This window comes from Lepidochelys kempii, chromosome 2 (genome assembly GCF_965140285.1).
Source record: "Lepidochelys kempii isolate rLepKem1 chromosome 2, rLepKem1.hap1, whole genome shotgun sequence".
NCBI classification, from domain to species: Eukaryota; Metazoa; Chordata; order Testudines; family Cheloniidae; genus Lepidochelys; species Lepidochelys kempii.
The window spans coordinates 243,602,567-243,618,235 of record NC_136381.1 but is presented as its reverse complement, the minus strand read 5'-3'; the positions used below and the strand labels follow the sequence as shown (position 1 = coordinate 243,618,235).

Sequence of the window (15,669 nt, the reverse complement as noted above, 5' to 3'; positions counted from 1 at the left end):
TTACATCAAGATTCTCTAAAGCAGGGGTGGGAAAACTATGGCCGGCAGGCCGGATCCGGCCCATGAGCCATTTTAAGCCGGCCCGCAAGCCGCAGCACATGGCTCAGCCCTGCTCTGGCCGGGATGCGGGGTTGGGGGCTACACCAGGCGACTCATCCCCGCTCTAGCTGGGGTGCAGGGTCAGGGCTTGCATGAGGTGACTCATCCTTGCTCCAGCCAGGGTGCTGGGTCAGGGCTGCACCTCATGGCTCAGCTCAGGCGCTGCACCATTTGGCTAATCCCTGCTCTGGTTGGGGTGCTAGGTTGGAGCCGCATCACGCAGCATGGCCCCACTCTGGCACTCCGGCTGGGGCACTGGGTTGAGGGCCACACCACGCGGCTCCTGGAACTGCGGCATGGCCCCGCTTCGGCTCCTATGCACTCCAATGGGAGCTACAGGGGCACTGCCTGCAGATGGGGCAGCGTGCAGAGCTGCCTGTCCGCGTCTCCGCGTAGGAGCTGGAGAAGGGACATGCCACTGCTTCTGGGAGCCAGTTGAAATAAGTGCTGCTCGGAGCCTGCACCCCCTGCCCCAGCTCTGATCCCCCACCCACCCGCCAAACCCCTTGATCCAAACCCAGAACACCCTCCTGCATCACAAGCCTCTCATCCCCATCCCCGCCTGCATCCTCAGCTGGAACCTGCACCCCTTCCCGCACCTCTGTCCCAGCCCTGATCCCCCTCCTGCCCTCCGAACCCCTTGGTCCCAGCCCAGAGAACCCTCCTACACTCCAAACTCCTCACCCCCAGCCCCACCCCAGAGCCTGCACCCAAACCCCAAATTTGTGAACATTCATGGCCTGCTGTACAATTTCTTTCCCTGATGTGGCCCTCAGGCCAAAAAGTTTACCCATCCCTGATCTAAAGTTAAGTACCTCTGTTTGCTTAAATTCATTCACATTTAGGAGGCATATGTGTCATTAGTGTTCATGCTAAACATTTATTTCCACCTGAATTTTGTTAAGAAAACAAAGTGCTCATTTGTCATCCCAGAAAACATTACTCCGTATTGCACAAGCATTTCAGCTGGGAATAACAAAAGGGCAGCTTGGAATTTTCTTTGATATTAACTGAGTGCTTTTAATTCTTACCTGCAGACCTGGGGATCTGGTCAAGGATAACTAAACACTTTCCACCCTCAAAAAGTCCTGGATTCCTTAAAGATTCATGCCTCATCTTGCAAGCAGGACAGCATCACAATTACCATATGTTCCTCTTCAGAATACCGCAGTATTTTTCAATGCACTTGAGGACAGCTCTTCACTTTTAAGCAGGAAGGCCTCCATGAACAGTGAGACTAGGCCAGTCTTTCCCTATGCAGACAGATGAGTTCCACAACCCACCTGGGGCGTGCGTTTGTAATGGGGTTCTAGCCTGGGTTAATTGATAAGATTAGAAATTGTAGCATGCACAAGCCTTTTTGGTTCTTAAATTGTTCCAAGCATCTTTCTCTGATTTAATCAGATTTGAGATGTTTCTGTGTTAATTTTCTGTATTGAATTTTTCAGATAGTTTCTCTTTTCTAATGCATCAGGCTGTGACCTGTTTAGCTTCTAGCTCCTGGAATTTTCTTAACTCTTCTTTCTTCATGATCAGCCATCATTAGCATGTCTTACCATTTTTGTTGCTTTTCAAACTTTTGTTTTAGCTTCAGGGGGATGTGACCAGAATGAAAGCAATATTACTGTTTTATCATATTTATCCTTAGTTAGGCCCTGATTAAGCAAAGCACTTAGCCACTTGTATATTCTTAAAACCCACTGAAGTTAAGGTTTGGAGGGCCTCTAACTCACAAATATGCAGGGCATAGTGAAAAATTTTATTTTAGTCTTCTTGTCTGGAAGTTAGAATCACTCACTAGCTTCATTAGAAGACAGCATATTTAGACTCCATTCATTAATACTCCCTTTTACAGCATAGTCAACCTGTGGAATTCATTCCTTCAGGGGAAAAAAAAAGAAATATGGTGGTAGAAGTTATTAAAGTAATGAATAATTTAATTACTAACAACATTTAAAGTTATGAACACAGAGTGATCGGTCTAATTAAATTTCATGCTTGAGGGTTCAAAATGATCCCAGGCAGAGGACAGAATCTTCTACCACTGCTTACACCCATTTGAGTAGCATTCCAGAATGAGCATTACTGGATTAAAGGCATGAATATAGCATCATTATTGGATTTCCCCCCAGCACCCATCTACCCCAGAAGCTTCAAGTATTGGCCATTACCACAAGTAGCACGTTAGACTAAATCAACTTGTGTGCTGCCCAAGCAGCCAAATCTGTGTCTTCAAACATACAATGATGCTGCCAGCACAGATACCATCTGCACATGTTTCTTTATGCTTAGTGACTATGAACGTAAGAGCTGAGCTATTTAGGCATCTCAAAGAAGTTGCCAGATTGTCTAAGTACTCTGCACCTAATAGCTCCTACTCAGAACAAAGACTGGGGAGCACTTCTGAAAATCTGGCTACATTTAGGTGCCTAAATAGCTCCACTTTTTAGAAAACCCAGTCCCATTTGTGGGTGCTGGCCTTAATTATAAAAATCTGGGCCTTGGTGGTGGTGATCACATTTCAGATACCAATACAATATCAGTGCTTTCCAAACACAAGAGGAATATTTGGTTCCTGCCCTGAAGCTTTTACAATCTGAAAACACAAAGAAAGGGGATATAAAGTACAAGTAATAAGGTTGACGAGAAACACACCTTGTTAGTTTTTTTTTTTTTTATTAAATATACACTCTAAATTCCTCCTCCTCCCTATACAATTCAGCCACTCATCTTTCTGCCGATGCCAATTACCAGCTTCGCTTCTGTCTTTCCCTTGGGCAACCTCTCGTTTTTTTCAAAGATCATTTTGCTGCTTTCTTTGAAACTTTTTATTAAGGGGCAAAGAGTCCTGTGACACCGTATAGACTAACAGATGTATTGGAGCATAAGCTTTCGTGGTTGCATCTGACGAAGTGGGTATTCACCCACGAAAGCTTATGCTCCAATACGTCTGTTAGTCTATAAGGTGCCACAGGACTTTGCCGCTTTAACAAATCCAGACTAACACGGCTACCCTTCGGATACTTTTTATTAAGGCAAAGTTAAAATAAAACATTAACATACTTCATTGTACAGTGCTTATTTGGGATCACGTTAATATCTGAAGAACTTGGCTAACAAATCTGGCTTGCTAGCTGGAGAGCCCTCCTCCCCTGAGTGTGTTAGAAAGGCTGACCAAATTTCTAAACACCTACCCCTCTTTTTGGTGCTTCTCTTATGTGTGTGGTAGTGTGAAAGCTTTTTCATTTTAAGACAGTCCATATTTTACTATACCACAATTCTGTTGCGGGTGAGGGGGGCCACACATTTCCAGTATGATGCAATACAGCGTCTAGCTGGTATCAATAAAAAGGAATTTGTCATTCTGTTTAAAGTACAGTTCCTTTCCTGGAGAATTAAATAAGCAGGTCAGGGGATCTCCAGAAAGTTGTCATTTTGTCATAAATCTCCTCTCTTTTCTATAGATGAACACCACCCTCCTGGATTCCCATGGTCCTGTGAGCAATGCTGTCAGGAGTCTCGCACTCCTGGCAGAGTCACTCAAGGCAGCAAGGTTGAAGATGCAGTTCCAGATGAATAGCAATCCAATCCCCGCCCCCAAGTCCTCAACAGCAGAGCAGGTGGTCGAAGAGAAAATTTCTCTCAATGACTATGAAGGTGGATGATTTGTCTTTGTTTCCTTGCCATTGGAGTAGGAACCTCATCCTGTCAAGCACCATGTGCAACAGTTTCCCTACATTAAAAGAATTCATGCACGGGCATCTTCCATATTCACATCCAAGTCCTGTGGCAATTGGTAAGTGGCAATCGGAGCAGGACAGTGATGACTGGAGGCTTCTAATGACGGACTGGCAGTTAGATGGTTGTTTTTGTATTCAGACAGGCAGGAGTGGAACTTGGCAGCTACCACCATGATCTGAACAGCCCTTTTTAGGATCCACTCTGCTCATCCTGCATGGGGAGAGGGCCAGAAAAGGTGCCTTAAACATATTCTGCCTCGCCTCCCCCTAAACGGATAACTGCGTCCAAAGGGATCACCTTACTGCGATCAAAACTGAACAATGAAATTTGGAACCTGGAACATTCAAACCTTGCTGGACAACCTGAAAAGTAACTGGCCAGAGTGAAGAACAGCGATCATGCCCAGAGAACTCAGGAGACATGACATTGACACTGCTGCACTGAGTGAGACCCTATGTGCAGAAGGAACAAAGTGGTGGTTACACTTTTTTTCTGGAAAGGGGAAGGGGAAAAAGAACGATGGATCTACAGCATTGGTTTAGCAATCAACCAACTCTCAGAATTACCAGCCAGCATCAATGAACGACTCATGACACTCCACTTTAAACTTGCCAAGAATCTGCACGCAACATGCATATGCTTGACACTGATGATGAAACCGAAGAAGGATTTTATACCAACCTTGACCAAAGTATCTCCACCATCCCTGAAGAGGACAAGCTCATACTCCTTTGCGATTTTAACCTAAGAGTTGGATATGACTCGAAGCTGTAGAAAGGCATGATCGGAAAGGAAGGAAGAAGCAAAACCAATTCCAATGAAATTCTTCTCCTGACCATGTTTCTCCAAAAGAATAAATACAAGACATTGTGGGAACACCCAGTCTCTAAACATTGGCATCTGATCAACTAAGGCATTGTCTGTGCTCATGATTGTGAAGACGTTCACATCATCAAAACAATGACTGGTGACAATGATTGTTGGACAGACCATTGCCTTATCCACTCATCACTTCCATCAAACTCACACGAAAACAACAAATGTGGAAGAAAGACTGGATGGAAGATCAACATTGAGATTTTTACAGACCCAACTAAATGTGACCTTTTCCAGCAGTTTTCAGAGTAACAGCCGTGTTAATCTGTATTCGCAAAAAGAAAAGGAGTACTTGTGGCACCTTAGAGACTAACCAATTTATTTGAGCATGAGCTTTCGTGAGCTACAGCTCACTCCATCGGATGCATGCCGTGGAAACTGCAGCAGGAGAGTGAATTTGTGTGGGGGGGTGGAGGGTGAGAAAACCTGGATTTGTGCTGGAAATGGCCCACCTGATGATCACTTTAGATAAGCTATTACCAGCAGGACAGTGGGGTGGGAGGAGGTATTTTTTCATATTCTCTGTGTATAAATAAAGTCTGCTGCAGTTACCACGGCATACATCCGATGAAGTGAGCTGTAGCTCACGAAAGCTCATGCTCAAATAAATTGGTTAGTCTCTAAGGTGCCACAAGTACTCCTTTTCTTTTTCCAGCAGTGCGTCACCAAGAAACCGATGAATATCAAAACCTAAAATGGAGAGCCCTGAAGATCACTAGAAAGCACTCAAATCGGCCATCCAGGCTGTGTTAGAGGGAACACTGGGCTTCTCAACCAGGAAGCATGAAGACTGGTTTGATGAGAATGATCAGGAAATCCAAGACCTGACTGATCATAAACACAAGGCCTTCTGTGCTTGGCAGAATGACATCAACTCCAAACAGAAGCAGTTCGTCCACCATCAACTCAAAGCAGAAGTTCAAAGGAAAACCTGCAAAACGAAGAACGAGTGGGGGGAAAAGAAAGCGAAGGAGATCCAACAACTCGCCAACACCCATGACAAGCACGGATTCTTCAATGCTACCAAAGCCCTTTATGGTCCTAGCAACCAAGAACTAGCCCCTCTCAGCTCCAGGCATGGAGCTAGCCTCCTCAGGGACAATGAATCGATCAATGCCCAATTGATGAAATACTTCAAAGATATCCTGAATCGTGACTCCAACACTGATAAAAAGCATTTTTGACTTAATCTCTCAACATTCTATGAAGGATGACCTCAGAACCCCACCAACATTCATCGAGGTGAAGAAAGTCATCAAACAAATGAAGAATAGTAAGGCATCTGGACCTGATCGAATCCCCACTGAAATCTTCAAAGAAGAAACAGAACTGGCTCACCAGCTTCACATCTTAATCCTCAAGATATGGAATTCAGAAGAAATCCCAGTTTATTTTAGGGATTCCACAATCATGAACATCTTCAAGGAAGAAGACAAATTGGATTGTGGAAGCTATTGAGGAATTACCCTGTTGTCCATCTCTAGAAAGATTCTTGCCACAAGTCTCCTCAACTCACTGCTCCCCTTGGCTGAGGAAATCCATCCAGAATCGCAATGCAGATTCAGACTATCTTCACTGCCCACTAACTTCAAGAAAGGTGCCACAAGCAACATCGACCTCACGAAAGCATTCGACTCCATCAATAGTAAGGCTCTGTGGAAAGTTCTCCTCAAATTTGGATGTCTGCCAAAATTTGCCACTATCCTCTGACTCCTCCAATGACAAGTCTGTGACGGTCAACAGCAATGGATCTGGAATGGACCCCTTCCTAGTTAAGACCAAAGTTAAGCAAGGATGTCAGCAGTCCAACCTTTTCTCCATCTTCTTTGCTGTCATCCTCATCACTGACAAGCTCCTCCAATACAGAATAGCAGCAAGCTCTTCAACCTCATTCACCTCCAATCCAAGACAAATGCTATCTCTAAATCAGTCATTGAACTTCAATATGCAGATGACTGTGCCCTGTGCACCCACTCAGGCCTCAGATCAGACATGCCACGGGATGGTCAGTGAGTGCTCCTGGCAAAGACTCTCTCACTCCAGACATTTTTAATGTGCCATTATCATGGTATCTAGCCTAGGTGCCAGATACAGGAGTGAGGAAAAAAACCCAAGGAGTCTAAACTGATCTTATGCTTTGGTTAAGCTGCTCATTTGGCTGAAAATTCTCTCTCTCCCTCCTCCCACCCCCACCCTTTGTCACTCTGCTGGTAGATTTAGACTTTGTTATTAACGGAAGTGAGCCATCGCCATTTCCTTTCCAACTTAGTGACTGGAGAAAATGTTTAATGCTTTTAGGGGGCTGTCTTCCCAGCTGCACTCAGCTTCCCAGTTTTTCCAGCAGACATGGCAAACCAGGCTATAGCTATCAACACGCAAACTTATCGCACAGGGCATGAAATTTGCTCCATTTATTCCCAGCTGCAGCTAATCCTTATTCACAGTATATGTTCGAAAGTTCCCCTATAATGGTGAAACTCAAATTCTGGGCTTATCTTTGACCCGCATAAGGCCTCAAGAAATGGTTCTTCTGCTTGCTTTTATTTGTAAAGAGATCCCATTGTAATGTGACAATGACCCACCTGTTGTTTTGTTCACAGAAAAAACAAACAGACATGTACATTTTGACATAGCACTAACAGGATGACTGATACAGCCAGTTGGCTTACTCCTACAGGGAAATAATTATGCCGACAGAAAAAAAAGTAGTGAATTTATAGGCTTATGGTCATTAAAAAGTTGGAATCTGTTCTGTAGTAAAGCAGCTTTGCTCAGCTCCACACTGAAACATTAGAAAGGATTTTAGTTTTTAATATTCATATTTTTGTATGCACTACAATACCAGAGATATTGCTAAGGGAGAATGTACATGAGAAAATGCACTTAAAAAGAACAGAGTCAAATAATTACAGGTGGTTATTATGAACTACAATGTTAGGTAGATTCATCATTGCAAGAAACATAATTTATTCATACTGCTCTGTCAAGTACTTAGCTTGAATTGGTCTCCTGCTGTTGCTTGCTCTCTTGGGGCTGCTTTCAGCTTGCCTAAGGATCTAGTAATGTTACAAAAGTAAATAGAAGTGCTATACATGAGTTTGCACACTTGAGGCAAAACAAAATGCAGAAGAGCAGCTGCTCTTCTGATATCAGAATTTCATCAGCCTTTTTTTTTTTTTCCCCGTGAAGTCATACCATAGATCTGTGCCATACACAAAGGGTGGTGGTGGGGAGACTAGTTCAAGAGCTTGAAGCCTTTTAAAAGATAAGCTTTAGCTTAACCAGAAAATATGGTCTCGCTAAAGGAATTATTGGGTAAAATTCTAGGCTTCCTGTTAGGCAGGTCAGCCTAGATGATTAGACTGGTAATTTCTGGCCTTACCCATCTCTGCTTACAATGTCTTCTCTTGTTTATTTATGATCAACTGCTTCTCTTCTTGATCTTTTCATCTCCAGTGAAACTTATTGCCCCTGACAATGGACAAGGCACATCCTATGTCAGCACCTCAGTTCTATGCCAGTTCCAGCTCCCACCTCCTCTTCTGTGGTCTCTCAGGGATAGGCAAATAATGTAGTTGGTGATATACCTAAGTCGGCGGGAGGGACGCTGGAGGGGAGGGAAGCTGTTTCCTCAAGAGAAAGACACCCGTTGCCTTTTATGGCTCTGAACACTTGAAATAATTATGCTTAGTTTCTGTATGAACACTTTTGGCTTTTCACATACAAACACCAGTTCTTTGCTCAAAAATATACTCATGACAGCATGTGGGATCAGCTCACAACGGGGATATGCTGGCATGCGTCGTAATAACCATAAACACTTGGAGGAAAAATGTATTTAACTATTTATATTACAGGGATGGTGTATATCGATCTCTATACACTAGCCAGGCACTACTAAATGGTTGTTAAGGTAAGAGCTGTTGCTAAATTCTCCATGACAGAACACAAACAGAGATCAATTTAGTTCCAAGCAGGCATTTCCACCTGCAGTTTAGAAAATGTAACATCTGTGAGCAATGTGTGACTGCAAAGAATTTCTGTTGCTTCATCTGTTATGGCTTTGTCTTCTCAGGCTCTCCACTTTTGTATTTCTGTACCCCCTCCCACATAATGCTATTTTCTGTAGATAGCCAAATATCACTTTGTCATCTGCCTCCATACACAAAAAACTACACTAGGAAGCTCTTCAACTTCTGATGAGGATTTTGCAACTTCTAGGCTGTATGCCACATCCAAGGTTTATCTAGCATTAGTAAACAAAGCAGAGGATAAAGAAAGAAGTGTTAAAAAAGGAGAATGGCTGCACTAACAACATACATGTGGTTATTCAAGTCACTGGTCCTTGAAACATGATTTGACTGTACCAGATCCAGGACATGCAGCCTCCGAAAGAGGCAGAAAATACCAACCAGTGAAAAGTCAGCCGAGAATTTTCATATTTTTATTAACAGAAGGGATGGGTGTGTGTGTGTGTGCATATATATACATATCTGAAAAATCTGTAGGTCTTTTTGCTGCTAAACAGTTCTTTTCCATATAAATCTATTTATACATTGATTCCAACTCTTAAAAACTTGACAAAATAAAGCTTCAAGGAAGAGTGGTTACCAAAGGACAAATACAATGGCTGAAGTTATTCATCAATTGCAACACCAACTGCTGTTTAGAGAGGGGAGGAATGGGGATGGCTGTTCTCTATGCAGTCTCTGGCTGTAAAAGGGTGCACAGAAAAACCATTACAAGATGTCTTCTACAAACATTTTCCCAATTCCCACTGTTTAGGCTATAACACAAGGGCCCTTGGGCCCCAAACAGTATACAATTCATTAAGACAGTGATAGTTGAGAAGGTCTTATATGAAGTCTCCAACTCCATTCTGTTTCTGACTAAGACAATAGCTAAATAATAAATCCAGAAATACCCCAGCAAAATTTTTAAATGATAAATTGATATTGTAGGTGTTGAAAACAAATCCACAACCCATTTGCATTGATAAAACACAGTTTGGCCTTTTTGGTTTGTTCTCTGAAAGAACACTTCCCCCTCTCATGATGATATTTGCAATCCAATGATATTTCAAAAACTACACTAACACACAGTGTAATCCTAAATAATAATTCAATTTTTAATTACATGGAATTGAATACCTTGCAAACAAATGATACTCAGATTTATCGATAAGTATTGTATCGTTGTATGTGTCTGTAGCAGACTTAGAACAAACCAGAACAGAAAGCAAAGCATTCCATAACCATGTGGGAAAGAAAAGCCCACCTAAGTGTAAGTGATTCCGACTGCAAAACTGAAACTAAAGAAAAAAAAATACACAGAGCAGATTTTTTTTTTTTTAATTCTTAGTGCAAGAAACAACCAAGTTAATCACAGAATCAGTACTAATTAAGGATATGGAAAATTCTCCTATACAGAGGTAGAGTCCAGTGCACAAGGCTAAAACAATATTCAATAGTCTAAACGTGACTGAGCCGGGTTTTACGGAATCCACTTTTTTTTTTAAATCAGACTGTATGTACATACATACAATAAATAGACTATACAATCTTTAAAGTAGTTTAATAAACTCCACAAAAATTATAGTAGATGCACGGAGATCTTTACATAGTTCAGAGTTCATATCTCTATCACTGAAAAAATATGGATAAAACTAATATTCCTGCTATAAAGTTAACAGAAAATTGTTTTGCAAAGTTTTGATAAAACAAATCATTTTACAGATCGGTAAAACCTAAATTTATGCTTGGCAGGGATCTCAAAGTCCAAATGCTAGGAAAATGCCCCCTTAGCTATATTTTGAATGGAGTTTCAAATGCTCTACATTTTTTCTATTTTCAAGAGTGGGCTTTACATTCGATGTTCAAGGAAAAGAAATGGACCTGGGTACTCACAGTTCTGATGCATTGGCACAATGATAAAGGATGAGAATTAGATTACTTTTAATGCCCTGAAAGACACTAGGAGAATTTATGGGCAAGACTTTAATGTTTCATACTATACATATCACTTTAGAATATTAATAGAAAACTCTGGTATTAGTACTGCAATCCTTTCAATGCCTCTCCACTTTCAAGGCATCTGATCAGCACTGCACTGGGAGTGGAACATGTATCCATGAGCTCGTATGTCTGCTATAAGCCCTAAGGGGCTTAATAAAACTAATATGGACTATCGTTTACTGGAGTAGTGCACAAAGCAAGTCAAATACAGGAAGTCTGCTGCCATTCACTTCAAGGAAACTTGAGGAAAAAAAATTCAGGGAACCCAGATTTTTCAACTGTGTCTTTCTAAAACGTGCAAAAAATCTTCATAAAATCAGACACGAGCATTATAGAGCAAACAAATGTTTTTACATAGATACATTATTTGATATAAAAGGTTCTTGTGTCTCTCATGAGGGAATAGGCACAAGAGGAGAAGGAAACCAATAACAACAGAAGAGTACAATAATCAACATAGCAGAAAATGGTCTTCACAGTTTGAATTTTGTTTAAATTTCTGAAAGCACCTACACTGAAAAATGAAAGTTTTTTTTTTTCCCAATTCAATCTACCTGTGATAATACCTTGGTAAAGATTAACATTCTGCTCTTCTATGAGCCTTTTCACTGGAACAATTTTTTTTAAAGTTTTTTATTTTATACAAACAAACTAGCTTTGATTTAAAGTAAACATATAAAAATTGAGGCTATTGCTTGCAACAATGGATCTGGAGGTGAAGGAATGAACTAGCTGGGCCCTACAAAAAACTCTGTCTTTTATATAATGAATTCTTCTAAACCTCTAATGCTATGAAAATTTGCAAAAAGGACTACAAGATCTGATGGAAATTTCAACAATTTGGCCCAAGTCTCATCATCACTGAATCCTTCCACAACCCTATCTTTATATTAAGGAAATATAAATGATTCCAGGAAGGCACACACACCTACATATACTATAAATAAACTACATAATGAAATTACGAATGATCATCTGATCTTAGTATAAACTTTTGGTTCAGCACTATGGTCAAGTTATATTTTTAAGTACAATAAAAGGAATATAAAACATAACATATGCATAACGATTATGAAGAATAATGCAAATAAGTCAGCTCACGGAGAAAAGTGCAATGAAAAAACCCACCAATACTATTTTTTCAGAGGTTTGTGCTACTGTAGATACAGACTTTGTATTTGCTGCTGTGCAGAAGAGCTGGAAAAATAACCCAGAGAAGTAGGAAAATAGAAAAAAGAGAAGATACGAAGGAGAATAATTTATGAAGAAATAATTCAACTCCATTCCTATAGTGCACAGCCATACTTATCATGTGGTTTGGTTTCATGCCGTCACTTCTGCTGAAGAGTACAGAATATTAAAAAAATGGCACAGTCCCCTAATCTCTTTCTGCCTCTACTCCATTTTTTTTTTTTTTGTTTCCTCTTCCAAGCATTTGACTAGCTGTTTCCTCAGAAAAAGGGTAAAGCTGTGAGGAATAGTGACCAAAAAAAAAAAAAAAGAAAGTTGCTTCCAATCTCCTCTCCTGTATACTGTACTGATTTCTCCTTCCTCTCAATTTTTTATTCTTATGTGCTACACAAGGGGGAGGCACTGTAAAGGCAGCTTGACGGATCTAAAAGTAAAAACCCCAAAGTCTTGTCTTTCCCCCATTACACTCCAAAAAATTTGGATGGATGAAACAGTCCTTCTGTCGAAATATCCCAGACTCCATTGTTAGGAGATGATGGCAGGGGACCATCTAACCACAGTCAGATTGTCAGCACTAACTGACCGTTTCTTTGTAGATTTCCTGAAGTCTTTATACTTATCTTCACACAAGCGAGAGATAGCCTGAGGATGAAAAGGGGAAGAAAGGTCAGGCCCTATGGGAAGGTCAAAGAGGTCACCACTACACAAATAACAGAACCGCATACTGCTATTTTTTATATATAGGTAGGTTTATCATGTGGCAGGATGACCATGTGTCACTTTATGATGCAATGCAGATAAGACTCTTAAAAAAATAATCTTTTGACACAGTCCATTCCTCTGGAAAAGGATAAACACGGTGGGAAGTTCCACAGTCTACAATGTTAACTTTTGAAGGTTAACAGAGACCCACACAAGCTTTTTCTTCATTAGGAAGTGTAATCCTAGTCAGTACTGGATTTACCATGGCGCCGCTGGGCCCACGCTCCAAAGGGGCCCCGGCTCTGCCTTCTCCGCCCACCACTCTCTCCTGTGGGGACACAAGATTGGTGCTGCCGGTGCTGGGGCTCTTCCCCCAGAATGCTACCTTCCCGCCCCTCCCCCCTGCTCCTGATCAGCTGTTTGCCAGCAGGAGGCAGAGGGAAAAGCAGAGCCTCAGCACGCTCACCACTCTGGGCAGGAGGAGAGGGAGGGGCCTTGAGGGAGGGGGCAGGGCATACCCTCTCCAGCCCCCTGCTGTGAGCACCCCCACAACCTCAGCCCGCACCTCCAGCCTTTTGCCCACCCTGACCCCTGCACCCTCCCTTACACATCCCCAGCCTCCTGCTCTGACTCCCGCACCCCCCCACACTTACCCAGCCCTGACCCCTGCACCCCCCCTTAAACTCCCCCAGCCCCCTGCCCTTCCCCCTTCCCCCCAAACACCTCCCCTGCCCTGAATCCTGCACCCCCACACACCTCCCCAGCCCCCTACCCTGACTCCTGCACCCTCCTCATGCCCCCCAGCCCCCTGCCCTGACTCCTGCAACCTGTCATATCCCCACTCCTATCTTGAGCACCAAACGGAAGGTCCTGCACACACCCCCACATTCCCACCTGCACCCCTCGCACCAAACAGGAGCTGCCCCAAGTAAGCACTCCACACCGCATCTCCTGCCCCAACCCTGAGCCCCCTCCCTCACCCTAGCTCCTGGCCAGCCCCCGCACCCCAATGTTTTTTTGTTTTTTTTACAATATTTGGAAAGATCATTAAGTGGTCCGTCGAGATCCTCCGCGATTTTCAAATGGTCTGTGGAAAAATAAGTCAGAATACAAGAACAATCAAGGTACCTCACTTTATTTCCATTTACTTGCTATTACTTATAGGAGGAGGAGGAAGAAAAAAAATGAAAAATGGGGGCAGGAGGAGATGAGAGAATGTTCTTTTTCTTGGCTGGGTCCTAAGGATGGGCCCCAAAAATGAAGCTGGGGGGCCCCACTCACTCTAAATCCACCCCTGGCTGTCACATCACCTGGGCTGGGGATACTGTGTCAGCTGATCCCCACAGTCTCCAACCTACCTGGGCAGTACAGCAGACATGGCCCTGCCCACTAGCAACTCTCCACTCCCCCCCTCCACCGCTTCAGGCTTAGCCCTCTCACTTTTAAAAATGATTGCTTGTCCCTCCCCGACCTCAGGCTTTTCTGGCAGCCCTGTTGCCAGCTATCCAGTTTTAGACTGGAAACTCCAGTAGAAAACAGGACCTGAGTGTCCGGTTAGCAGTGCTGACTGGAAACTATAAGTCTGGTTATAGGACCAACCACATTAGCCTCTGCTCCTCCCACTCCCAACACCCACCCCAGAGGGCTGGAAGAGGACTGTCCTGCTGGTGCACGAGAAGGGGCAGCTCAGTGCAGAGAGAGACGAAGAGAATGGGCTAGACCCAGGTAGGTACCAGCTCTATGTGGGCAGGGGCAGGTGGGGGGGATCCTGTTTACCTCCTCCCCAATCCTGCTGCGCTTGCAGTTTACCACCGGCCCCTCCCTTGCTCCAGGGACCAACCCTAGCTCCTGCCCAGCTGTGCTTCTGCCCCCAGTCCCTTTTATAATCATTCCCTAGGGGGCCCTATAAATATGTTTGGCGCCGGGCCCACAAAAAATTAATCCAGCCCGAATCCTAGTTATACTATTAAAAATCTAGTTGAACGGGTTGACAAAATGCTCACTGCAGACTAAGCTAAATTGTGCTTAGCATCATGTCAGCTAGTCATGGGTAAACACTACTGGCATGAGGAATTACCCTGTGACTAGCTGTCATGATGCTGACCCTCCTCCTCCTTATCTACGCTGACAAGTCAGTCCTGGTCATCATCATGTCCCTGGACTTTTTTTTTTTTTTTTTTTTTTTTTTTTAAAAAAAAGAAAAATCTAGAGTAAATCACGGTACAATTTCATAGTGGAGCTGGGCCCCTACAGAGAAATGTTTCCTTTTTTTTACAGTATTCAAACCATTTATGGGGGGAGGGATTGCTCAGTGGTTTGAGCATTGGCCTGCTAAATCCAGGGTTGTGAGTTCAATCCTTGAGGGGGCGATTTAGGGATCTGGGGCAAAAATTGGGGATTGGTCCTGCTTTGAGCAGGGGATTGGACTAGATGACCTCCTGAGGTCCCTTCCAACCCTGATATTCTATGATTCTATGAATACTTTCGGGGGTAGGAATAGCTCAGTGGTTTGATCACTGGCCTGCTAAACCCAGGGTTGTGAGTTCAATCCTTGAGGCGGCCATTTAGGGATCTGGGGCAAAAATTGGGGATTGGTCCTGCTCTGAGCAGGGGGTTGGACTAGATCACCTCCTGAGGTCCCTTCCCACCCTGATATATACTACTATCTTAAGTCATTCTAAAGCAAAAGTGGTCAACAATTCCTGAATTTTGAGCTTGATTAAAAAACCAAACTTTTTGACATAAAATTAAATGGAAAAAATTCAGGGTTTTTTTGTGACTGAAGATTTTGATTATTGAAAAACCAAAGTTTTTTTTTTTTTTTAAATCTACAAAAACTGAAATGTCTATGAAATTTTTACTGGATTTTCAGTGAGATTTACTGAAAAGTAATATTTATACCAAAAATAATCTTAACACTACCAAAGAGAGTGGTGATTAAAACTGAAGTTTTGTTGTTCTGAATTGCACATAATGAAGAGGAAAAAAATGAGTCTTAAAATCTGTCTTTCTCCAAACGTCTTGGGCCTAATTCTCCTCCCACCTA

The 15,669-nt window shown here is 42.8% G+C and overlaps 1 protein-coding gene across 4 annotated transcripts in view; it reads right to left on the bottom strand.

Moving 5' to 3' along the window:
* Window positions 1-10,053: 10,053 nt before the first annotated feature.
* Window positions 10,054-15,669, bottom strand: part of CCNY (cyclin Y) — a 228,300-nt gene continuing 222,684 nt past the window's right edge. For all 4 annotated transcript variants that reach the window (XM_073334456.2, XM_073334457.2, XM_073334459.2 and 1 more), the window contains one exon: window positions 10,054-12,563. In XM_073334456.2, the coding sequence (XP_073190557.1) occupies window positions 12,447-12,563 (117 nt within the window). In that variant the 3' untranslated portion in view covers window positions 10,054-12,446. The remainder of the gene's footprint in view (window positions 12,564-15,669) is intronic.